This window comes from Tympanuchus pallidicinctus, unplaced genomic scaffold (genome assembly GCF_026119805.1).
Source record: "Tympanuchus pallidicinctus isolate F22 unplaced genomic scaffold, pur_lepc_1.0 scaffold3, whole genome shotgun sequence".
NCBI classification, from domain to species: Eukaryota; Metazoa; Chordata; class Aves; order Galliformes; family Phasianidae; genus Tympanuchus; species Tympanuchus pallidicinctus.
In genome coordinates this window covers 56752923-56779260 of record NW_026294747.1, presented here as the reverse complement: position 1 = coordinate 56779260, position 26338 = coordinate 56752923, and the positions used below count along the sequence as shown (strand labels likewise).

The window sequence follows — 26338 nt, the reverse complement described above, 5'->3', positions numbered from 1 at the left end:
GTGAGCTCTCCCAGAAGCCCCAGCTAAAGCTTGGAAAAGAAATGAGTGCAAACATCACACTGCAGGAATCGTTATGTCCTACAAGTCAGTTGTTTATTGACTTTTTTCACTAAACAAGATGTACCCCATTCCCAACAGCAGCACAGCCTGCCCTGTGCCCCAGGTGCCAGCAGGCTGAGCTCTGCTGCAGGTGAGCTCTGCAGTTCCTGACAGCTGACAGCAGGCTCAGGCACACTCAGTTACACTGCTCAGGGCAGAATATCTGCTACCTAAGGTTCACAATTGAAATTCCACAACATAAAAGAGTTTCATAAACCAGACCAGACCAAGCAGAGAGCCGTGGTGCTTTGACAGCTGAAGGTTTACAACAGTTTAGCAATTTGGGTCATGTACAATTTCCAAATCCCGTTTCTCTGACCTTTGTAGCAAAGTATGAGAAGCAGTTCTCTAACAGCACAGACTAAAACAGGACTCACCCATCACAGCACTCTTCAGCACAGACTAAAGCAGCGCTTCTCCTTCCCGTGTCTGCAGGGCCTCTCTGTCTGCTGCACAGCCACCGACGTCCACAGCAGCAACTGGGACTTCAGACAGCGTTATTTCCACGTATCCACACCTCATTTTGCTCAGGGTTGGCCCTCACAAGTAACTTCACGGTGGACAAACCCACAGCTAGGTTTGGCTGAAGCACAGCATCCACCTCCACTTGCATTAAATACATTTATTGCAAACATCTTTACACAAAAATAGGTTTTCTCTAGGCCATTCACATGCAACTTCAAGGCGGGAAGCAACTACCTACAGTACAGCTACTTCATCTATACAGGCTTCATGTCTGCCACACGTGGTACAATTAATTATTACATCTTAGAACTGACCATCCATGCACCGCTCAGAGCTGTCAGCACAGGGGGCTCAGGAGCCAGAGGTGTTGTTGCTTCCGAACCGCTGATTGACGCTGTGCAGCAAGTGCTTGGGGAGGCAATTCCAGGAGCTGGCCAACATCTCCTTAAAGCAAATGACTGCTTCGAGGCACAGCCTGGGGGACAGGAACACACAGCTGCTGTTAGCATGAATGGAGTCCTGCAAGGTGAGCTAATAATCATTTACAGCTTTCTGCTGCCACACCACTACTGAATCTCACTCTGTGCCCATACTCAGCTGCTGTCGTTTCAGCTCTCTTTAAAGGAAGAAATGTTTTCAAGCATTTTAGATTAGCAGTAAGCCTGCACCAGCTGCTTTAGAAGGGGACACCACAGCTCAGTGTTGAAGTCTTGCTTTCTTACCTTACAAGAGATCGTGGTTGTAGAGAAAACACAAGTATTTCATTACTGTGAGCCTGCACGTGGGAGGGAGAAAGAGAGAATCAGTTTGTGTGGATCCTATCATGACAGCAGAACCAAACCAGCCAAGGCTCAGAGGGATCTGGGTGAGGAAGGCAGACACAGCACAGGTCTGGGGCTGGAGTTCACATAAGCCAGACCCAGAACTGCTCACCAAAGCCTGTGGTGCCTGCAGTTAGCACTAAGGGAACCACAGGTGGATCAGTGCCCCCAAAGGGAACAGCAGCAACCTGTGGGTGCTGCTGGAGCTTCCAGGTCTCCAGGGATCTGCACGTGAGATCCTCTGGGCCCAGGGACTGCAGCAGGCTCAGCAGTCGCTGTTTTTTATTGCTGTTTTTAAGGATGATGTGTTGCACCACTCTTGTTTGCCACTTGCTGGTTCCACCTGACACCCCCTGGTTCTTACATTAAAATGCACAGCTGTGCCTGTTCCCAGTCACTTTCCAGCCACGTGGGGACTTCACAGACCATAATACTCCCTGTCCTGGCTAAAGAAACCCACTCTGTGCCACATGGCCTCAGCAGGGCACCGCAGTGAAGACACTGCTTTGGGAGGGGCCCACTGAGCTCAGCTGGTGAGAAGCACCGAGCAAAGCTAAAGCAGGAGCCAGCAGATGAGAGCTCCAAGTGAAACACCACCATGAGGGAAACAAACCACGTCTGTTTGAACACTCAATAGTGACCTGCTCTAGAAAAGCAGCACTTTTCCCCTTAGAGCTTTGTTTGTGTGTCTGCCAGTCCTGCAGACACAGGATGAGAAGCACTTCATGCTGCAGCGCTAAGGAACTGCAGCAGAAGGGCAGGGCAGGGCTGTGCAAGAAGGAAAGCAAAGCTTGGGATAAACTTACAGCTTTAGAATGGGCCAGCAAGTTGTTGGCACAGCCCCCAAAGACGATCACCTCTCCCTCTTCGCTTGCACAAGCAGTGTGCCACAGCCTGCAAACAGAAGGCAGCATTCAACAACAACACTCCACCCAAAAAGCCACGTCTGGGGTTTGAACTTGAAGCTGACACACGCAGGTCTGCCTTCCCAACGCTGCCCTGCAGCACTGACCAACGCAATGGGAGTTTGTGGTTTGAGGAATAGAACTCCTGGCTGGTCAGTGCTGGACTGGGCAGGCTGCTCTGGTTGGAGCAGGGCTGCGGGGCTCAACTGCCTGCAGATACAGGCACACATCAAACTCCTGCAGGATGGCTGCAATGAAAACACAGCCTGTGAGAGCACTGCGTGCCCCTCGAGTCAACAGGCTGAAGGAACAGGATCTGTACCTCTCTTGTGGCTTTGAAAAACAGCCCCCTCCTCACTGCCAGCAGCAGGGCCCAAGGGCACAGCAGGGAACCACTGCTGCCATAAGCCCAACCCAAACCTCTTCCCCAGACACGATGGGTCACAGCTCACATGACACCGGTGTTGATGATGCCCTATGCGTGCATCACCATTGCTTCAGTGCTTTTTAAATTGCTGGTCATCACCTCCAATTTACTCAGGAGGTCTTTATGGAATACAAAAACACCCCGGGGGGCACAGGGCCAGCTCTGAATGAAAACACTGAGAACAGTGTGTGTCTGTGGCACAGCAGGGACACACGGGCTCCAGCCAGCTCCTGTGCTGGCACACACAGCTCAGGGCCCCTTCAGCCTGCACATCCAGCCCCAAATCCCTGTTTCCTGCAGCTTCACAAACAAAGCACTGAGCTACATGCTGGCTGCTTCCACCGCAGGCACAGCACTGTCATATACAGATGCTGCACGTCGGTGTTTGTGGGGTAGGAAATGCTAACACAGGGTATTGTGCAGTTAGAAAGACAAGCAGTGTGAGCAGTGTGTGTCCTCCCTCAGTGCCATCACACAGAGCCCCCCATTCTTTTTTCTTTGCTAAGTTTCCAAGACAGGGTGCACCATACCTGGGTTTTTCAGAGTAGTTGTGCTCAAACTGCACCCACTCGTTCTTGCTGATACAATAAATCCAGGCATCACCTGAAAACAAGCAAAACCCCAAATGTAAACAGGATGCTTTTAGTTCTGTCATGGTTGTTGCAGTAAACCAGTACTATGGTATAATACAGTGCAGGCTGTATAATCTTTGTTCTTAAATAAATCAAGTTTTTCAGGACAAATCCTCTGCAGCTTGGGGGAATGGCTGTTTACAAGGATGACAGGACAAGGGGGAATGGTCTTAAACTGAGACAGGGGAGGTTTGGGTTGGATATGAGGAGGAAGTTTTCCATCCAGAGGGTGGTGAGGCACTGGCACAGGTTGCCCAAGGAGGCTGTGGATCCCCATCCCTGCAGGCATTCAAGGCCAGGCTGGATGTGGCTCTGGGCAGCCTGGGCTGCTGGTTGGCGACCTGCACACAGCAGGGCTTGGAGCTGGATGAGCACTGTGCTCCTGTGCAACCCAGGCCATGCTGTGATTCTATGAAGCTCTGGGCTGCCTGTCTGAAAACAGCACTTTAATAGGAGGAAAGACAGAGAACTGCAGAGCTCTTACTAACTGCAATTTGCATGTGATGTTTCTAGAGCAGCCCGAGCTGTGCAAATAGCAATGTCTGCACACACTCAGTGACTCCTACTCTGTCAATTCAGCTGCTGGCCACAAGGAACCAGATCACAGGACATCACAGGATGTGGAAGGAATGTACAAAGACTTCAGGGTGACTAGGCAGTAGCTCAGGCTCTTACTGAAGAACACAAAGACAAAATCCTTTTGGAGTGACTTACTTAATGGCTGCTTGTCAGTGGTGAATCCTCCAAAGAGAAAGAGATGATCAGAGGAAATGGGTGTTAGAGAATGCCAGGAGCGGCCCACCGGGCAGACGCCTTGTGCCATTCTGTGTTTCAACAAGAGCACCATTAATCACTGATGTGCTGAAGTTAAACAGTGCTGCTCATTATTTTTCAGGTCTCTGACCCACATGACTTGGTGCTGCACGCAGGTCATGATCCAACAGCAAGTTTTTACTGTGTCTAAAGCAAAAAGAGCTTTGCTCATATGAGGTCTTGAAAAAACGCTGCTGGCAAAAACCAGGGAGCTCGTCCTACTTGTGTCTGCTCACCTACTGCAGTTTACTAAGCTTCACTGGATTGATTAGAAGTGAATAAAGATGACACCTTTACACTGCTTTCCACTCTAAGGAACTGGAGTTTTAGTACCTACATTTCATTCCACTCCCACGTATCCAAATTCAGGTAGTACAGGTCGTTCATTCGGGACTCCTACAACAAAGCAGAGCGTGGCTGGAGCGCTGCATTTGGGTTTTGGTAGCACAGCTCTCAGCAGGGCTGTGACTTACTCTGTATCTGCCTCCAAACACAAAGCCTCTGTTCCCCACTGTAGCACACGCATGAGCTGCTCGTGGTGATGGAGTTTTACCCTGGGAAAAGAAAACACGAAATAAGAAGGGAAGTTTATCAGATGTGTTCACAAAAGAAAACCTCATTCCAATGGAAACCCCCAGCGGTCAGCAAGGCATCCCAGCCCCACAGAGCAGCCAGCCAAGGAAATGAGGGGCTGAGCTATGGTCACACTTAAGGTCACCAAGGAGCAGGGAGCAAAAAGGTAATGATATAATGAATGCCAGGCAGGGTTTTTGTCGAGCTACTGTGAAGTATCTAAGATCCATAGGTATTCAGACAAAGCAGATCCTCAGTAATTTGAGCAAGGAGTTACTTATCTCACATTTCATTTCTTCAAACCCTGTGGCAGCCTCACTCTATTTGTCCCTAAATACTGCTGGGACACTTTAAATGAGGCCACTTTGCAGTTGCAGAGCTTTTTGTTTTGACAAGGATCCAGCAGTCAAGTGACACACAAGGAGCTGCCATGGACACACACAGGAAACCATGAACTTTGTTTCCCTGAGCTCCCCTTAAGAACAACACCACTGAAGCATGAAAGAAAGCAACTCAGTGGGAAAAATGATGAAGAGATAAAGAGCACAGAACAGGAGAGCTTCTTACTTTTGGAGAGGAGGGAGAAGCCACGTAAACAATGTAAACCAGCATTTGTTATCGGCCTCAAGTTGCACCAGGTGGAGGCACAGGGGTTAGGAAGAATTTCTTTCATCAGCAACCTATTCTAACTTAAATGTAAGCAGTGAAGGCAGGCCTGGCAGAGTCATGTCTGATTTCACAGGCTGCTAGAAGAGATACAGCACGACTTTCTGAAGAGCTGTAACTTCAACTGCTGTAAGAACAGTGATTACCGTAGTTATAGGCTGGCTCCAGGTAAATGTTTCAGTGTCCAGAACATGCACGTGGTCATTCCACCCTCTAGGAAGCCCTGAATTCTTTAAAAATATTTACAGAGAAGCAAGTTTTAGTAGGCAGTAATGAAATATTGGGTGTCAACAGAAATAACTTCAAGGTGAGAAAAGTTTGCTTACCCAAAAAGAGGTTTCATCAAATTCAAAAGTTCCTCGTTGTTTCCCTTCAGGAAAATAACCATAGCCTCCAAAAAAGATAAGCCTGAAACAAAACATGAACAAAACATGCAACAAATGTGATCACATTTCTCACTATCAACTAAAGCTCTGTAAATGTTGGGCTCAGACTGAAGGCAGGGAAGCACCTCTGACTTCATTATTTCCAAAACATCAACAGTGCAAGTTTGCCAGGTTTGGGGCCCTGTTTCTTGCCTAACCGACCTCAGCACCCACACAAAATCCCTCTCTGGAGGTGTTTCCCAGGCCCCAGGCTGCTGAGCTTTGCTGCTGTTCTAAAAGCAAAGCTGCCAGGCCAGCTGCCTGATCCCCGTGCTCCAGCCTTCACTCTCAGGGCTCCCACACAGAACTATGGGCTCCTGCCTCTGCCCTTTCCAAGCGTGCTGCTCAATTTCCCCAGTCCCAAAAGATTCACAAACAGCCCTTTGAGAAGCCATGGAACATAGAGAGCGTGTGGGTGAAAAGAGAGAAGCCAGCAGAGAGGAGAGGGCTGAAAGGCAGAGCTCAAGTGCCTGTTCTGCACAGAGCCCCGTGTTCTTGCCAGAAAGTCTTAACGAAGAAGCAGAAAACAACTGGTAAAGCTGACAGAACTGCCACAGCTCCAGTCCTGCAAATCCACAGTGAGCTGTCTCTCCATGCCTGCAATCTGGAAAGGAACACCACAGGCACTCTGCAAGCTTTGCTTTCTCTGCAGCAAATCCCACAACAAATGCAACCAGCACAAACCAGGCAGAATTAAGAACATGCACTGCTGAAAAAGCAATATATGGTTTTTTTATTAAAATGGCTTCCTGCTCTCCTGCTCGTGAAGCATCAAAGACACACAGGCTGTTCCCCAAGATAAGAACAACAGATTGCATTTTGTGTGTAATGGGAATCCCAGAACAGGCTTCTCTGTCCTTGCCAAGAAGGGCACAGATAGAAGCAACCACTCTTTAGAACAGCAGACCAAGAAGGCACTGTGGAAGATTTGCCTGTAAGGAGCCCACTGTTTGCACCGTGACTCACGTGGATACTTTGTGGCTTACACACACCCAGACTGGGAATTAGGTCCTTCATTTAGCAACAGCTAAAGGACAGAGCAGATTTAAAAGGCTGGGGGACAAATCCAGCATCTTCCCAAAGCACATTTGTGCTGCAGGCAAGAAGTCCTGCTGCTGCAGCTCTTGTGCAAACAGAAAGACACAACAACAGCAAGGCTGGGAGTGATGAAAAGCACACACACACACACACACACACAAGGAATGCTGTGCTTTGTTGCTGGAGCCTTACTTGTTTTTGTAAACCCACACGCCGAGTTTGTCCTTTGATGAAGGGGGGACCCCCTGACACTCTACTCTGACCCACTGCAGCACTTTGTCCGTGGATCTGGAATTTAACATGTAGAACTGTAGAAAATAAAAAGATTTCTTTTACCCAACCAGTTAGCTGAAAGCTCAAGTCTGACTGATGCTACACCAACAACCTGTAATTGGCACGCATTGGTACAGCAGCACTACGTGAGCTCTCTCCCTCACTGCACAGAGCACTGACAACATGAGGAATGAACTGTGGACCCAAAGATCCTTTTGCAGACTCAGGCCCCAAACATTCTGTTACAAAAGGAACAGGACCGTGCACAAGTGGGACCGTTCAGAAGCAAATGAAGGTGTGCACAACATCACAACTGCCTTGTAACTTAACAGAACAGTTCCAAAAAAGTGTTTTTAAAGCTTTTGCACAACACCTCCTGAGATTAATTCAGCAACCTCTGGAAATTTCCACCTTTCAAAGAAGCAAACCTGGAAGCACCGGTGCGATATAATTTACAGGGTGAACTGCAGAGCAAGTGCCTCCCAAACAAGTAAAAGGTCACAGCGCTCCTCTGTGCTGGAAAGCCACCAGGGAGCAATGGTGCAGAGCTGGAGGCCAGCCTCAAGTTTGGAAAACAGATTATCTGACCTGCAGCAGAGAACTAATGCTGAATGGATAAAAGTGTGCCAGCTGATCACCTGAGTGGAAAATAAAGAAATTCACGTGGTGAGCACAGCATTTTGTCAGCCAGAACCTCTCAGGCAAGCATGAAAACACATGGCTTCAGTTGGTTTGCACCTGAGGAAGCTGCTGACAGGGCACAAAGGCTGCTATCTGCTTGCCAGTAGGTGAAGCCACGGAGCACACAGGGCCTGGATCCACGTTCAGGATCCCATTACTAACGTTAAAGCTCTGAAACGATTTCCGATCCGTCCAGCAATTCAGAAGAAAAAGCTTCTGTCATTTGCTAAGTCGATACATTTCCTGCTATGGATTGATTTTAAGTAACTGAGAAGCCCAGCTCTGTACAGAACGGGACCAAAAGCTAACGATGAGGGACTCGTTTGTGAGAAAGGGTTTTCTAAATCACTGACCTTGTTTGTGTTGCCACGTGCATGGTGTCCTCCAAACAGATACACCACCCTGTCTACACACACAGCACAGCTGCCAGACATGGAGGGTGGAACATCTCCCTCTGTCTTGCTCTTCTTCCTACGAACACAGATTCAGACATTATAGTTACCCAAAATAAACAGGAACGATTTTGTCTGGAGCAAAAACCTGCACCACCACCATCACATCTGTAACTCCGACAGATCGCTGTGCAGCACTCAGCTCTGAGTTTTTCAGACCCACACAAGCTGAACACTTCACAACACCAGGCCCTATGGGGAGCTGGAGTGGGGAAAAGACAGCTGAATTATCACGTGGTTTCTGGGGGAGGAATCCTGTCTGCCCAGTGCAGGAGTTCAGGGTGCTTTTCCCATTCCATATCCCAGAAGAACCCCAGGCAAAAGGGCTGCACCTGTCCGAACTGCAGGTTTCATTTTGCTGCTGTTTTTCTTTAATGTCTGTAAACACCATAAACACACTGAAGGCTTCCCAACCCACTCTGCCAAGCAAGAAGTGCTGAAGTTGCATTTCCTGCTAAGCACGGAGGAGACTGGGCTTCACAGCATGTGAAGGCAGCTACAGCATCAGAGCAGCGTGTTCCCTTCTCCTCCTGTGCTTTCAGGCATGCAGTTCCACACCACATTATGGCCCCTAGCAGACCCAGCAGCTTCTTTGGCAGCTTAAATACTTAACAAAAAGGACAAGAAATAAAACACAGGAGGTACCCACAACGCTTCCTCCGCCACCACGTGGCACCCATTCAGTGCTCAGGTGTTGCATCCTACCCCAGACATCCCAGGACACCCCATGCTGATGCTGACATTTGCCTTGCTGACTCCCTGAGCTCTCTCTCCCACTTCACCCCACTCACTCCTGGGAAGATTTGTTTATCACATGAAAAAACCCACAAAATAACAACTTTGGAAGTATTGTACACAGTATGCAACAGCAGGATAGGTGGGAACAAAAAAGTCAGGGAGCTCCCCTTCTGCCCACAGACCCTCAGTGTGGTCACTGTACCAATTTAAGACTTTTTTTTTCCATAAAGCAAAAGATATCAAGTTAATTATTTACTGTACCATCTTCCAGTTTCCATGTTGTAGATCCATATTTCATCTCTAGGCAGATAGAAGTCATAAAATCCCCTAACTTGGGCATTCTGCAGAATATCAGAAAAGAAAAAGGACGCTTGAATTACAGGCAGCTCTGAATGTTTACAAGCCCTCACAGACCCAACCTGCAAAAACAACAGGAGCAGTGCCTGCTGCCCTCTTATACCTCCTGCCTGCACACAGCAGTTTGAATCTTATTACTGTTTCTGCTGAGGATCAAACTCCCCAAGGGGCCACAGGCTGGGACACACAGAAGCTGAACCCTACGTTCACTTGCCAGGCAGAGCAGCCAGGGTGCACAAAGGAGCCAAAGTGCTCTTTGTAATTCCCATTCCCATCCATGGCCTTGGGCACCTCCAGGGATGGCAATAAATCAAAGCTTTAAAATTCACCCACTGAATCTGCTGTCCAGTGAAAAATGATTAATTTTCATTCCTGTCAAAACTGTAGAATGGTTTGGCTCCACTTGCCATGCACACACCTTAACATGTTAAATAACCAACTCGTGATTGGATACATGCAACATACAGTTGTGCTGATAACGGTGTAAAAAAAGCAATACTTTGCAGGGAATGCATTCCATAGCAGATTGTATGTTCTACCTTTATAACTGGAGCTTTAGGTTTTTAGAGGAGGGATCAGAATCACAGCATGGCCTGGGTTGCACAGGAGCACAGTGCTCATCCACTTCCAACCCCCTGCTGTGTGCAGGTCGCCAACCAGCAGCCCAGGCTGCCCAGAGCCACATCCAGCCTGGCCTTGAATGCCTGCAGGGATGGGGCATCCACAGCCTCCTTGGGCAACCTGTGCCAGTGCCTCACCACCCTCTGGATGGAAAACTTCCTCCTCATATCCAACCCAAACCCTTTGGGAAGGCAGTAAGATTCAGGTGCTAACCTACCATGCAGCCCAAGACAGTAATGCACTCTGTCAGGGAGACTTAGAATGGCCTGGGTTGCACAGGAGCACAGTGCTCATCCACTTCTAACCCCCTGCTGTGTGCAGGTCGCCAACCAGCAGCCCAGGCTGCCCAGAGCCACATCCAGCCTGGCCTTGAATGCCTCCAGAGCCATGTGCAAACAAACAGTACGTAATTACAAGCACTAAGGGTGACAGGCAGGTAGCACAGGGCACAGTGTACCTTGTATCCTCCCCAGACGTACATGCAGCGCCCATCAGTCACTGCCACGTGCCCGCTGCGCTCCGCAGGGCTGTCGTTCTCCAGCTGCTCAAAGCTGTCCTCAGCTGGAGCCGGGAGCTCTTCATCTGCCTGCAGCTCTTCATTATCATCAGCCATTTTGATCTGGTGCGACACACGATAACGGAACGGTTTTGAAAACCATCAGAGTAAACAAACAAAGGAAAAAAATGATAAACAACGTGCAGCTGTCTTTCAGAATGATGTTCTTCAGGAAGAAGCTTTCACATCTGTCACGGAGTTGACCAGATCAATCTATGTCCGTGACAGGGGCGGCAGGCCTCTGCCCTCCCCCCCCACCCCAGTACCACAAAAATGGGAAGGAAGGAAGGGAGGAAAAGAGCAGCGGCAACAATCTATGGAGGAAAACTTATTTTACTATAATATTGGAATACAAAATAACACAATATATACAATTTAATTGAAATTGAGATTAATAAATCAGACAAGATAAGAGAGAGAGAGAGTTCCCAGGACCGATTCAAACCTGAACAGCTTGGAACGGCCAGGAAAGCACCCTCCAGCACCCACTGCAAGGCAGCAAGAGAGCGCCCCCCCACCCGGAAGGGCCAGATCCCGTGACTGCTGTAATGTACAGGGATAGGTAGCTGGGATTGGGGCAGTGACACTTTAATGCCCCGTACACTACATGATGTTTTGATGTGGAATACTGAAATCCAAAAACAAAAACAAAAACAAAAAAAACCATAGAACCATGACAACATCACTCAGGAAAGTTTTAGAAGGGCAAAAGAGCTGTGAGGGCTCAGGCGCGCATGTCTTACACGGAATGGCTGAGAGAACTGGGACTGCTGAGTCTGGAGAAGAGGAGCTCAGAGGTGCCCTCATCGCTCTCTACAACTCCCGGACAGAAGGTGGTGGTGAGATGGGGGTCAGCATCTGCTCCCTGGCAACAGTGACAGCATGAGAGGTGATGGCCTCAAGTCGTGTCAGGGAGGGTCAGTTGGATGTTAGGAAAAACAGCGTCTCAGAAAGAGCAGTAAGGTGCTGGACAGGCTGCCCAGGGAGGTGGTGGGGCCACCGTTTTGGGCCTCCAAAGCTAAGCCTCCTCCCCCCAAACCATCCGTGCTGCTCAGTGCAGGACCTCACCTACATCACAGAACAAAGCAGAGTCCCTCTCTGCATTACACCGCGGACAGAAGGCCCAAACCTACCGACGGGGCCCAGGAGGAGCCCCACGGCAGTACCAGCTGGGAGGTGCCATCCTCGGGCCTCGGGCCGTCAGCTGCCGAAGCCTTCGGCCGGAGAGAGGACTGAGGCGGCCGGGGGCAAAGCAGGGCTCGGTGCGGGCAGGAAAAGGCCTTCTGGGGGGCACGGAACGCGAGCGGGCTGACAGCGACTTCAGCCTGAACCGCCTCAGGGACCGGCACTGCAACACCCCCAGCACGCAATTCTGCCGCGTTAGTTACGCTTCAGAGACCCCTGCCCACCCCTCTGCCTCAGGCCCACCAGACCCGCACCGAGCACCAGCACTATTTGCTCATCGCAGAAGACACGCCACACAACGCTTGCGGCCTTCGGCCACGCTCCCCCCGCACCGAGCGGCCCTGAGCCCCGCAACGGCACAGCAGCCCTTGCCTCAGGGGACCCCGCCACCTCCCGTTAGGGCTGGGCTGAGGCACAGTGCTCACACAGCTCCGCTCCCGGCCCGGCCGCATCCCCCGCTCACCTCAGCGGGCCCCGCACAGCACCAACAACCGCCGGGGCCGCACTTCCGGTCGCACTGCGCAGCACCAACAGCAGGGCCGCACTTCCGATTGCACTGCGCAGCACCAACAACCGAGGGCCGCACTTCCGGTCGTACTGCGCAGGCGCAGCTCCGCCCGGCGGGGGAGGGCCGTAGACGGGGCGGCGCGCAGGCGCTGCGCCATGCGCAAGAGGTTGGGGGGTGTAGGGGTAAGTTGTCGGTTTCAGATCGTGGGTTTCGGACTGTAACACGTCACAAAGCATCCAAACGGGTCGCTCTCCAACTCTCTATAAAACTTTAATGACTGCGCTCCTGTTAACTAGGTATCTGAAACAGAAAAATAGCGAGTACTACATCTGCTCTTCTTTAACCAATAAATAAACGTTTTTTCAACAATTAAATAGAAACTTTACACGTTCCAATACAACGTACAGCCTATTTCCCAAAGCACTCGGTGCTGACAGGCGCTGTAACGCTCCCTCCCCTCTCGGTGCGGCTCCCTTCAGGCCGTGCTTCCACCCCCCGGTGCAGTGTTCAGCTCTGCCTTTCAGCCAGGTGCCAGATACCAGCGTGGTTGATCTAACGGTGGGATTCGGTGGTGCTATGCCAGGTGCGACTCTCCCCAGGGCAGTGCTCCACTCGCTTTTCAGAAGGCTGGTGCCATAAGGCTGCGGTAAGCTCTGTCGCTTAAGCCACATTTTGGTCAACTGAATGCATTTGGTGGCACATCACCTTCCAGAGGAACAAGTTGTATGGGCTGTCTCGTTAAGACCACAACAGTAGAAGTTAACAATACATACAAATTAAATTTTCCCAATTTCCTACGGCGCAGAAAACAAAATGTTTTCCATGAAAAGGATTTCCTCGTTCTCAAACTTCACTTAGAAACTCAGCTGAACATACTGTTGTTCTGTAGCATTAGGAAAGTTCACTAACAAAAGACTTGGCCGTACGCTGTGAAGAAACCCAAGTGTTCAGCAGCTGTGTGCCCACTGCTCACGTGCTGTTCGGCTGGCACTGCCGCTCCGTCTCTGCTTTCTTCTCTTGCCGGTGGTTCACTGCAGCCCAGAAGGTTATTTTCTTCAGCACCTGCTGCAGAAGTTTGGATGGCAAACAAGGGATTTGATTGTTCAGTAGGGCTGCGTTTTTACCAATGCAGTCAAGGCACAACCTGAAGAAGAGGTAGGGAAAAAAAAAAGGAACAAAAAAAGGAATGTTTTTTTTTTTAATTAAAAAAAAGGTCCTTAGAGTTCCCAGCACAACAGGGCCACTAAGATGATCAGAGGGCTGGAGCACCTCTCCTATGAGGAAAGGTTGAGGGAACTGGGCTTATTTAGCTTGGAGAAGGCTGCAGGGAGACCTCATGGTGGCCTTCAGTGCTTGAAGGGAGCGGATAAACAGGAGGGGAACGGCTGTGTGTGAGGGTGGGTGGTGATGGGACAAGGGGAATGGTTTTAAAGTGAGACAGGGGAGGTTGAGGTTGGATATGAGGAGGAAGTTTTTCAGCCAGAGGGTGGTGAGGCACTGGCACAGGTTGCCCCAGGAGGCTGTGGATGCCCCATCCCTGCAGGCATTCAAGGCCAGGCTGGATGTGGCTCTGGGCAGCCTGGGCTGCTGGTTGGCGACCTGCACACAGCAGGGCTTGGAGCTGGATGAGCACTGTGCTCCTGTGCAACCCAGGCCATGCTGTGGTTCTCTGATTTAGGTAAGTTATCTGTAACCCAAAGTGGCGCTGAGTGAAGGCTTCGTGCAATGTTCAGTACACGTGTTGTGCACACACATGCAGGAGACAGAGGATTAGACACCTACTGGTGTTTAAACTGCTATGGATTATCATACACTGCATGTTTCAAAGGTTTGCCGAGTCATTTTGCAGTTTACCTGCCTACACAGGATTACATTAAAACCTTTGTGTACAAACAGCACCAGAGCGATGTAAACAGCCTCAGCTCACCTGAGAAGTGAGTAAGGTTGTGTCTGAAATATCAACAAGTCACTGCAGTGACCCTGATTGAGAGAAAGAAAACAAGTGTGTAAATGTCAAACAGCTTTTCTCAGAAATACTGCTATTTTGTACATCAATATAACACCTATTGCTACATCCAAAGTTTTAAATTGCAGACAATTATTTAGAAAGAATGTGAATAGTAGACTTTATGAGCCTAACAAAAGCAAGAAAAACCCTTTCTAAACTAGCTTTCAGGAACACCTAAGGTCACATCATCCTCTCATATCCTTGTATCAGGAAAAACTTCTTTGCTGAAGGGGTTGTTAAGCACTAGAAGAGAGTGGTTGAGTCTCCATGTGTTTGAAGACTGGATGTGGTGCTCAGGGCCATGATTTAGCAGAGGGTTGTTAGGGTTGGATGGTTAGGTTGTGGTTGGACTCAATGATCTTTAAGGTCTTTTCCAACCTGAGCAATTCTATGATTCTATATCAGCAACTGTATTAACTTCATTTTATTTCACTTATATTAACTACAGTGCTGGGATTTTGTTGTTCAGTTTACTGACCGTGTCCATGAAGTGCAAGTCATCTTTGCTTCCACCAAACACCATCACCTCTCCTTCTTTTCCGAGGCAGGCTGTATGCCACAGTCTAGAAATAACATTGTGAATAGGTTTAGTGACCAAATAACAACGAGCAGATGTGTGTTATCAGTACAACAATTCCAAAAGTTAAATATTTTTATGCAATACATCCACATATTAACTACCTCACACACTTTCCTACATTGCTCATATTCAAGTTTCTTTTCACAACTCTTCCATTAGGGGGGTCTGCGTTCCTTTAAATTAAAATGGAAAGGTCACCTTTGCTCAGTCCTGGGATTGCACTTCTTGTGCACAGAGAGCCTTGAAGTCTCATTCTTCTCACACCACTTCCCAAGAAGAATTGCAAAGTTTGAAATAATTAATTTTACAACTTGCACTGTGAGGTGGAGAAGCAATAACAGTGGTTCTTCATTGTTTGTGTCTTAAGGAAGACTTTGTTTGCTAGTGAGCCCTCAGCTCCATGGCAGTGAAGCCCAGTACGAGTCCTTCTTTTCTGTCTGAGCATTTATTTGCACAGAGTAATACCCTGGGAAGCACCTCTGAGGTTTCTGCTTTGTCAAATATTACTGATCAACTGATTCCAAACATACATGGCAAAGAGAGGCAGATGTACATGTAGAGTAGTGTAACATAACCCCCACCTTTTAGAAAACCAAGACAAAGACATTATTTAAAAGGCTTTCAAAACTAACCCAGTCCCTTAGAATATTATGTAATTATTCAATTACTGAACAATACAAAAGGAGAGAGCAATGTGACCATCCTTTCCATGAGAATTTTGGTGAATGATTACATTTCATGCAGACCAGTATATTTTTGTCACTACTTGACTTAGCTGTATTGTAGTTCCTTTGTCTTATGCATCAGTGGTGCAACAGAAAGTTGCAGTGGAGAAATTTTAGAAAGCAAGCTTTTATCAAAACAGCCTTTATCCTGTTTCTTTAATCCATGAGATAATTGTATTTGTTTCAAAGTCACGGGGATTTTAGTACTGACTCTTATCCCTGAGCACTAGGATGAGAGCTTGGTAGCACAGATTATCTCATATCACTTTTGTGCTTACCCCAGATCTCACGGGGGTCATTTTCTGTGCATCAATTACTTATGCCATGTCCACAAGTAATTTGTGCTGTACGCATAAAAGCAGGTAGTATAAAAAAACAGCAGCAAAAACAAAACAAAAAAGTTGGCTTAAATAATCTCGCCTTGAGGACGACTCTGTTACTTCAGTAGCTACACCTTGCCACATTTACCTTTTATTGCTAGCAGACAAAAACGTGTCAGTTTTCTACTGGTGTATCAGCACTGAAGTAACTGTTGCAGGATGATTGCGGCCGCAGAGCTCTGGCCCCTGACGTGAACTTCACCAAACAACACATGCAGCTGCAGCTCTTGTGCAAAAGGAAGCATTCGCACTTTCTTACTCCATTCACTTCAATTATTCACCGCTCTCCTCAGGCTGAACTGCGTCCCACCTTTTCTCTTCCTCATACCTGTGCATAGATCTGTCTCTGCCTTATCTGCCTTAGGGAAACTCTGGCCTGGACTTCATCACCGAAGAACACTTGAAGCCTTTCCTGCCTTCACCTTGTTGCCATCCTATCTTGCAACCTGATGCATTTCTCTACAGACTGACAGAGTTTATGTCCTCTCACAGCTGCTCTAACTTAGCACCTAAACATTCTAATAAAGCATGTTATTTAAATTACACAGGAGCTGAATTCATGTAACCTTTTACATAGCTCTTCTATCTACAGTAACAGAATTACATGGCAATGCAAACACTAGGAATTTCTAAATTAAACATACAATTTGTTAATTAATTTGGCATGCAAAACGTTTTCTAAAGCACAATTTATGGACAGAAAAAAATATATTCTTTTCTACCAATAAAGAAAAAGGAGACAATTTACTGGAAAAAGGAGGTTAAATGAAACTAAAGGAACTGTTCTTTAAAGAATTTAATGAGAAACAATTTTGCAGAAGCACCAGGAAAATATACTGACACATGTAGTAGTGCAGTAGAGAGAAATATCTAACCTAAGTACACATTTAAGTATAATGCCAGAACATTTTAAGTCCTATTGTTAAAGGCATGTGAGCAACCCATTCAGACTAATTCAATATATAGACAGGTTTTTAGTGTGGCTTCTTTTATCTGTTTCCAAGACTTCTTGAAAAACATTACTGCAATATCTTCCTTTAAAAAGGTGGTGCTGGACTGTCATTTACTTCCTTATCAGTGAAGGGCAACTGTCCTCAGCCTACCAAAACTGTACACCAAAATCTGAAGGCAGCAGAGAATAGCAAGACACATTTGAACTGGAGGGAACTTTCGACACTCATGAGATGGGAACCCCATGGCTCCATTCTCTCAGGGCTGCATGCACAGCAAAGCAAGCAGTACCAGTCTCAGCTGCCCTTTTTCGGTGCTTCCACAGCAGCAAGGCAGGTGGATTGCTCAGCAGCCTCTCTGTCAGCACAGCCAAGTGACAGGGAAGCTTTGCAGCCCAGTAAGGGATCTGCCATTGAGCTGCCTGTAAGCCTCCTGGGGCTCAAGAGTGCCAGCACCATGTTTGCAACCAGTGTTATTACAGCTTAACTGCAGAGAAAAGGCTGAGCTGCAGGTTCCCAGCCTGCTGCTGGTAGGACGAGCACATCCTGCTCCTTCCCAGTTCCTTTCTATGATGCACCAAAAACTAAAACTGAATTACACAAGGGGAGGCAGTGCACTTCAGCAGGTAACTTCTAGAAGCCCATCCGTGTAAAGAATCAAACAGGAAGACTAATTAGCCTTGACAGCTAATGATGTACTTAGTTATTTAAAGCAATCAGCAGTTTTCACATACCAGTTCACTGACTGTAAAAAGACAGAAAATATTCTATGAAGCTAAGGAATGAATTTATTTAGGCTTGAAACAGTTTTAAATATAAGAAAACAGAAAACTTGGTGGGCTATATTTTAAAGTAACCTAGGATAGGATAAAGTAGTCAGAAGTGATCTTTTTCTGTAGTCATGAACTTGAGAGGAAAGGGGAACAGAATCTGGGACAGTACAGCCACATACATCCTAGACATAGGGGTTTTTTTGATTATCAGTTCTTAAAACTAAAAATCCAGCTTTACAAGCCTTGATTGTGCTGCTTAAATCCAGCTGTTGTTTAGCACTAAGTCAGCTTTGCACACCTGTGATTGTGATTAGTTGCTTCTGCTCAGAGAAAAAAAAACCAAACCAAACCAAACCAAATAAACAAGAGCTGTTTGTAATTCTTTTGGAGCCCAAAAGGTCCGTCAGCATTTTAATTGTTGTCTTCCCCATGTTTCTCAACATGTATCATCATTAAATAGGGTGTGTAATTCTCCTTGGTTATAAAATTCCTCAAAGTTAAACAATGTAAATTTTCTTGTATAAAAAGGTGAATTTGCATTAACATATTTGAATGCAAATAAGCATTATAATTCAACTGTAACAACCACGAAGTAAAGCCTCATCTGCTGTGAAGGAGCATAAAGAAGTAGTGCAAGCTTTCAATCACACTGCATCCATTTTTGTAAAATATTTGTAAAATATTCTTATGTAACATAGTTTAAAAACACTGTTGAGTAATTCAGAATTCCTTAACTTGAAATGTGTAAATTTCAGCAACTGTTATTGTGTACCTAGGCCTGCTCTTAGGCAGATGAGTAAGTTGTTTCCATCCATTTGTTGTAATGCTGTGAATCCAGCCATCACCTGTAAATAAGAACACATGTCAGTAGTTTATTACCTTCCCTTCACTTATACACAAAGCTCTGTGTTCCAGCAGGATGGTGCATTAAGGTAACACAAACATCATTACTACATTATCTAGCACCATTTCAATCTCTGTCGTTTAACCTAGCCGTTCACTTACCAAAAGCATGCTGCATTGAAATCTGAAATTAAACTGTTTGTTTCTTTTCTTTTTGATACACTGAAAAAGCAGGCTGACGTTCCTATGAAAGCAGGTCAACATCCTTTTGGAAAGCATCCCCTCCCAATGGAACATATCTGTGACACTCAAAGCTATTTTCATATCCTGTCATGAGAAGATTGCCTTTTCTACAAAAGCTGCTCTTTCTAGAAAGGGAACACAGAATATGGAGACCACCTTACTTCCTATTTCATGTTTTGTAGCTGTGATTCATCCAAAAATGTACAAATAACACATTGATGTAATGCATCTTCTTACTGCAATTCATGTTCAGATCAACAGTTACCCCCTGCTCACACCTGAGTGTGTGAAACATTTGGTTTTTTTAGATCACAGGCAGCTCAGTGAAAGATTTATCATCATATCTTATCACTGTGCTGCACAACATGCACCTACATTTCTTTAAGAAGCAACACGGCAAGATAAATACTTAAAGTGTCAGAAGAACTCTGAAAAAACTCAACTCTAGTTTGAGAAAGACAACAAATATCACAGTGTATTTAGTTAGCACTGAGGTATACAATCAAATTATAACCTTTAAATTACTTACTCAAAGGAACATTATCAGAACTCAGTCCACCAAAAAGAAAGAGTCGGTCATCTCCTATCGGAGTCAGGGTGTGCCATGATCGATCCTTTGGTTTCTCCCCACTGATACTAATTCTTGATGAAACAAAGAAACAAACAGCAATTTTTTAAAGAATGTTGAACATGAACCTGATGGGAAATTTAATTGTTAATTCAGTCTGTCTTAAAGGCAAGCTTGGATATTTTCCCAGTGAAAAAATCTGCAATTCAGCAATCTGAGTTTACCTTCAAGAAGAGCAGTGTTCAAATCTAAAGCAGGTGCTTTGACTGTCCTCTCAACAGTGACATAAATATCGGAGGAGAGGAGAAAAGCAGAGATTGCTATTTTGTTTGTTTTCTTAATACTACTGAAGCCACTAATTAACAAACAACTGAAAGCACTCAGGACAGCAAGGGAAGAACAGTATATTCAAATGACCTGCACAGCACACGTAGGAATTTAAAACTGGAATGGAATTAAACTATAGAATTACTACCTTTCATTTCCTAAGAAGATAATTTTAAACGCTGCAAGGATGGTGGCTTCATGTCTTAGCCCAAGGCTACAGTATCTCTCCCAGCACTGTGCCTTTTCACATAATGGTGGGCTGCTCAAACTTTGAGGAAAAAAAATGACTAACAAGTAAAATTTGCAAGTATGAAACAGAAGCAGTTTATTATTCTAAAATTGGGGTCACACGACAAAAATAACGTTCTTCCAGATCTTATTGAGGTATTTCATTTCAGCTGCACAGTTATGTATGCTTGAGATGAGAATCTGGATAAAGAAGCTGAACATCTGGGATTTCCTGTAGTGGGTGGCCTGAATTCACACCGCCTTAGTGTGGGCACTGTGGTGTATAGTTGCATCAGGTGGATTCCAAAAGTCAGCAGAGAAAGATACAGACCTCCAGAGGGCATCAGACCACCTTGTATCTCAGTCTAGCAAAAGGGAACTTCTCTTGTAAATGTACCTAAATGTAGACACACACAGTCTAGGCTACCACATACTATGTCCTGATTTTGGAAAGATAACAAAAAGAACAGCTACAGACACCAGTCAGCTCTGTGGCAGGGTCAGACTCTTGCTGGACTGTCCATAGACCAAAAGAGGGGACTTTGCAACAACCCACCCAGATTTTGTTTCCAAGAACCAGTTACCTTTCTTTTTTTCCTACTTTGCTAAAGAGGGGTTAATGTGGTTCAGCCAGATGTGTGCTCTATCGATACTGCGATACAGCAAAAAGAGACAATAATCTGTTTTTCCTTTACAATCAATGAAGAGAAACAGTTTCTTGAAGAGCAGAACTTGTGACATTTTTCAGATGTCTACCTTGGCAGCAGTTGTCTCATGCCAAAGAAGCGCCTGTTTCTCTAACTGAGCACAGAGGAAGCCCAGGGTGAGTAATGCAGGCACCTGCAGTTAGAGGAATCTCACTACTGCTGACTGTTGAGCAGCTCTCCATCTGGAAGCAAAGACTGAAGAACCACAGCTAATTAAACAGTGATTGCAAAACCGTTCCTACTAAATTTGGCACTGCAGTTGGAGCCAAGTTGACAACGCTTATTTAACTGCCTGCTTCACATAACTCTCATATGAGATACTTCTCAGATCTGCAAAAGAGGCAGCCTCTGCTGAGATACAAAAGCTTTGATGTTTAGGAAAGTATGTACCAGATACTGATTGATACTGAGTGATAGTGTTTGAATCTTCCATGCTACTGATGCAAAAAAAATATTGTGGTAACAGAAATATCATACTATTGGACATTTTGAGTAGCAGGTTGGTGGAGCTCAGAGATTAAGTAAGTTCTGAGTAGCAGTAAGGTCGTTCCCTGCTCCACCTCTACCTGACAGTTTCAACACTGGACGTATTAATGTGGCATCCTGGTAAGAGACAGTATAAACTACATTACTCTTCAAGAAGAAATGTTTTACCTCTGAAAATCACTATTTCCAACTTAAAGACATTCATTTAAAGGCCTTTATTTCAACAACAGTCTGTAAAAAGACCCTCCCAGTTACTCATATTTAGCATTTTTTTCCTTCTGCATAGCAGTTAAGACTTGGGGAGGAAGGTTTGAGGACAGAGCCAAGAGGTGGGGGCAACATGGGGGCATTTCTTTAATCTTTTCTGTATACAGTTAACTCCAGGAAAGATCAGTCCTTAGCTCTGAGCCTTACTTGTGCTGGCAGGTAACAGTGGCAAGTCAAAGCTGTACCTGAGTAATGCAAGAGTATTTTCAAAGCAGCTTAACAATGAATACTGTGGTAAAAGATGACGACTATCACTGCAATCCCATGCTGGAATATATTCCTGGATTAGTAAATTCACATGATTCAATTCCTTAAGAAACCTGTACAGAGTTAAATAAGAAAGAAAACCCAGTACGACAGGTTGGTAAAGCAGGCTGGTGAAAGAAGTGTATGATGAGTCACGACAGTGTGTCAGTTCATGACAGGCCACAAGGCCTTCAATAAAATCACCAGTATGTTTGGAATTTTTCAGAGAAAATAATGAACAAGAGAATGTGGATGTTGGACTGTTCAAACCAGCACCTCAACAGGAGATGTGGACTTCACAGTAGAAATCCAAACATCTGCAGCGTTCGGATAGCCCAACTTTTTAACCTGTATTAAAAGTTTGACCCTCGTTTGGCGATAATTCATGTGGGCAGTCAAAAAGCAACCTCTCTGCTGCTGCAGTGCCTGAGGTAACTCTTATCAAGATCAGAAAGGTTGCAGCTTGCTCCGTTTTTCATTTGTCATTAGAGCAGAGGAATATGAAGTGATAGCATAAGAAAGGAAAGGGTAGTTGCAAGAAACACCTGGAACAGAAAATGTTCACACTGATGGCAAGAAAGTCTGAAGGAATTTTCTCACTCATCTTCTGAGACAGTTTTTAGCTGGAAACAGATTGCCTGATAAGAACTATTCACAACTGCTGGTGCTCAAAGGATATGGGGTAATTTGGCTTATTTCGCACTCTTAATATGTAACTTCATTGGTTAAAATACAGAAGACAAAAAATGCCCCTCTGTTTATCTAGTCTATCTCATTGTACACTGTGCAGAATGGTGGAACTTCTGGGACAACGTTCTTTAGCCTGGAGATGTTCCCTGCAATGCCCAATTTCTAGTATAGCTACTGACGGTGACTCTTAATGGATGTATTTACCCAGAAATCATTTCCCAAGTAAGCTGAGCAAAGACAGCCTGTGGAACAGAGTTAAAATGTGAATACTGTTTTGATAGTTCCTGAAAGACACGCTGAATTTTTGCTCCTCTTATAATTAGGAGATTAAATCTATTTTAGAGCTACTTTGCATGCTGACAGGTAGACTGGTGATATGAGATCATACCATAATAGATAATATATTTGTAGCTATAATTATTTGAAGAGAACACTGTCTTGCATTAGGCAAGTGCCCTTTTTTCCTGATTTGCAGATGACTGTGGCTGATCTGAATCCTTCCATTAGTGATGGTCTGAATTACTTTTCAGGCTCCTGTAAGATCAGACACCAAAGGGAGAGCAGAGGCTGCCTGTAAGAACAGCTTTTGATTAGCTACCCTGCTAGGTCTGAATAAATACGCACGGTGCAAACACCCTGCAGCAGTGTCCCAAATTATCAGGCTATACTAAGTCACAGGTCAGTCCTCTGAGCTACTTTTGGATCACAATATAGACATAATTGGATACTGGAACAAGTTTAAAGGAATGGTTACATTCAGTATGCCCATCCTCAGTCTCAGATTATGTATGTGTACTTGTATGTAAAATCATCTGATGTACTGAGGCCAGGAACAAAAAAATTTTGAAAACCTGGAAATTAGCTTTCACATGCCAATAACATGGATAGGAACTTTAATATGGCCGGCTTGGTCTTAGAACTGCAACTATGACACCTTTCCTTCAAGGCTTGATGTTCCTCTTACTGACCTGTCACTCAAATGTCACAGCTTTCCTTTATTAAAGCAATGATAAAGTCAAACAGTAACTGCTTCTGCAACAATCAAAAAACAAGGAAGCAATTACATCCAGTAACTGGCATAATCAATCCACCTGGAGGGAAAGTTCATTCTCTAAGAATAATAGTGGTGTCATCTAAGCAAAATATTCTTTGTTTTTAAACAACAAAGAAAATGGTCAATTAAACCTTCAGTTAATCTTAAGTGCTGATACAAGAAGTCTCCAAAGAGGTGCTTTTTTGAAAGGTCACTGTGAGACTTCCTTGTCCTGCTGCCCACCAGCAGTAAGAATTGAGGGAGGACACCCTGCTTTAGCTCTTGTTTCAGAGGGCACAGGAACGTGCTTGACTGGATCAGCAAGTCACAGATGTCCATCACAGGTGCATGAAGCACATAAAGCTCTGGAGCAGCATCAGAACGTGCATAGAATTGTAAAGCTGCACTTTATGGCCATTTCTGGGATTATCATTAGGTTTCCTTGCAGGTAGTAAGAGAAGAGTGGTTATCACCTGTTGGTCTCCTGGTTTGTCTATAAGCTAACAATACATCCACTGACTCTATGCATGTAGTATTGAAAGTATAGGGTAGCATTTAAAAATGCATGCTAATACTTCACATAGTTTAAAACTGAAATATTTAGGTCAGCTATTTTACTTAATTTAAAAAAAAGTTTTAGATGCTTGAAATTGAAAAAATAAAAAAAAATCACCTTTCCTCAACCTGGACTGCAGAGAGCAAAATATATAGGAAAATGTATAGGAAAACACACTATTCAGAAGGACATCACAACTCAAATTCCATATGTATAAATGAACCCTTCATGGACATTAGGATGTTAAATCACTGCGTGCTGTGCTTGAAATAGCATTAACAGTGATTCGGTGCAGAACAGAACAAGTGTAGTAACCCCTATCAAATTAAATTAAATTGAGATCACAATGTAACAGCTGTTGTAATTGTCCCCAAACTCCCATTCTCCTCTTGGAAAAGCTACAAAATCAACACTGGAACTATTTAACTGTGTGCTTCAATTTGCTACATTCAACTTTAAACATCGGAGAGAAAAACTTACCTTCCAGACCAGGTCCAAGTGTCTAAATTCAGGCAGTGCAAATCATTCATCCTCGTTTGCTAAAATAAATTAAAAATAAAAAAAAAAAGAAGAAAGAAAGAAAATGTCCCAGTTAAGTTGTATTAAGTAACAATGAGCAAAGTATTTCAGTGATACCATCCTAGGACAGGAAATTTACTGAAGATATTTTCAAGAAACCTGTACCCATGTGCCTTAAAACAACTCTGCGCTGTGCGGCAGATGGAAAGCATTTCTTCTAAAAAACAAGCAAGCAAACAATAACAACCAAAAAAACCCACCAGGCAACTCTCTGAAAGTAAACTGTCAGGAGTACACCTGGTAATAAAGCAGCGGCACTACGGAGTCACTTCTATTCTTAACCAATCTTTAATGAAGAGCTATGTGATACTCGACTCCTGGAGATGTGTTTAATTTTCATCCACAGAACTTGCAGTAGGCAATAGCAGAAGGTACACCACTCTATACATAGCTTCTCAATTTTTATTTGCATTCTGGTTGTAACTACACATCTTCCTGGCTGCCTGCTCACTTATTTCTTGTGATGTACTCAGTGCATGACATCCCACAGGAAGTTAAAAACATCTGTGTTTGTTTTTCTTTTCTGGATGGCAAGCCCTTTCACAAAGTTACTGCTGTCAACAATAAGGTTCCATGATCCCTTAGCATTTGCCATGGCAATAATAAAATGCATCAGTAAGAAGAATGGGAAATCAATGCGCTTGCATATATGCCTGTGTTTTAGAATGAAGTAACTGCCTTGAAAACATAAAAGGAGGGGGACTGGGAAGAGAATGTGAGAAAATTTCTTTGCTTGAGATTGTAGCAGTATTTTCAGTGCCTTGCAGTACACCTGACTGACATTTGTGATTCCCCTTGGTAGTACTAAACAGTATCTGAGAAGTAGGGAAATATAGCTTGCCTTACCTTACAATTTCTTTCTCCTAAGGCAGTCCATAGATCTATTAGAATAAGCCTTTCTCCAGCTTGTAGATCCTTTGAGGCAGAAACTAGACTTGTCATTTAAGTCAGAATAGGAGTAGTTTTATCGCTGAGAACTCAGCCAGTTAGTGAGTTTGAGAGACTTCCAGAGCAGTCCATCAAAGCTATGGAAGGTCTCTCAGCATTTGTCAGGGAACAGCAAGGTTTTCAAGATAGCTGTGGCCTCCTCTGATCTCTTATGTGCTAGCCTGTTTCTGTCCAGGGGAAGATGATGTTAACTAGTGTTTTGTCTTCAGATAAGCCAACAGACTTAAGAAAAACAGAATACAAGTGCTTTTGTGCGTTGCCTGAGAAACTTTACCCCCACAAGAAGGTGAATATAACAATAGAATCTGGTCCAACTAACAGCTAGTGAGATGATCTGTCTTCCATGATAAGTCTATTCAGCTTCCTGCTCCTTCAGGTGGCTCTGAAGGAAACGAGGAACACATCACACACGTAGAAAGCAAAATGCAATTACTGAGATTCTTCTGCTGTACTTGTACACAGTTAGACACTTGAGGATAGGGTGGGGAAAAAAACAACATTGTGGCCTCCAGAATTGCAAATATTTAATCGTCTTGGAATAACAGTTCAGTACAGAGGACATGGATTAAAGGAGGGGAAGAAAGAAAGGTGCTGTTATATTGCAAATTAAGCTTTCATGAAGATGCTGTTCAAGACCTCTTAGCTGACTTTCCTCTCTTTAAAAAGGCAGAAGATGGAGCAGTTTTCAGTTCCTCGGTCCCTAGGAAATCAATGTATAATAACTTTACATGCTAATGTTTCAACAGATTGACAAATGAATAATTACATCAACTTCATTCTGAATTCAAAACACAGCATTAGTTGGACATTTCTGTCTGAGATTCAGCCCTTTAACATAGCTTTAATAAATTAAAATGTCTATCTACTCAACCCTCATTAGGGAAACTATAAAGCTCACAGTCAGGTATCACACAGGCAAATATGCCAAGTTTTCCTGCAGTTGCTCCTGTATTTATAACTCCCAGC

The 26338-nt window shown here is 44.9% G+C and overlaps 2 protein-coding genes across 3 annotated transcripts in view; both read right to left on the bottom strand.

The window, feature by feature from the left end:
* Positions 1-68: 68 nt before the first annotated feature.
* KLHDC2 (kelch domain containing 2) lies at positions 69-12304 on the bottom strand. Its single transcript, XM_052696644.1, has 14 exons — positions 12191-12304; positions 10444-10605; positions 9270-9349; positions 8172-8289; positions 7057-7172; positions 5728-5809; positions 5548-5631; positions 4636-4716; positions 4500-4558; positions 4064-4173; positions 3248-3320; positions 2192-2279; positions 1287-1339; positions 69-1039 (listed from the first exon to the last, which is right to left on the bottom strand). Exons 2-14 carry the CDS (start codon positions 10597-10599, stop codon positions 916-918), a joined length of 1224 nt encoding a protein of 407 aa, XP_052552604.1. The 5' UTR covers positions 10600-10605; positions 12191-12304; the 3' UTR covers positions 69-915.
* A 182-nt stretch (positions 12305-12486) lies between these two features.
* Positions 12487-26338, bottom strand: part of KLHDC1 (kelch domain containing 1) — a 28719-nt gene continuing 14867 nt past the window's right edge. The window contains exons 8-13 of one of the 2 annotated variants that reach the window (XM_052696645.1): positions 24326-24384; positions 19267-19379; positions 18424-18496; positions 14722-14806; positions 14163-14215; positions 12487-13379 (exon numbers count right to left, since the gene is read on the bottom strand). In XM_052696645.1, coding sequence (XP_052552605.1) covers positions 13205-13379; positions 14163-14215; positions 14722-14806; positions 18424-18496; positions 19267-19379; positions 24326-24384 — 558 coding nt within the window. In that variant the 3' untranslated portion in view covers positions 12487-13204. Of the gene's footprint in view, positions 13380-14162; positions 14216-14721; positions 14807-18386; positions 18497-19266; positions 19380-24325; positions 24385-26338 lie in introns of both variants that reach the window. The other variant, XR_008209712.1, reaches the window with a different exon arrangement.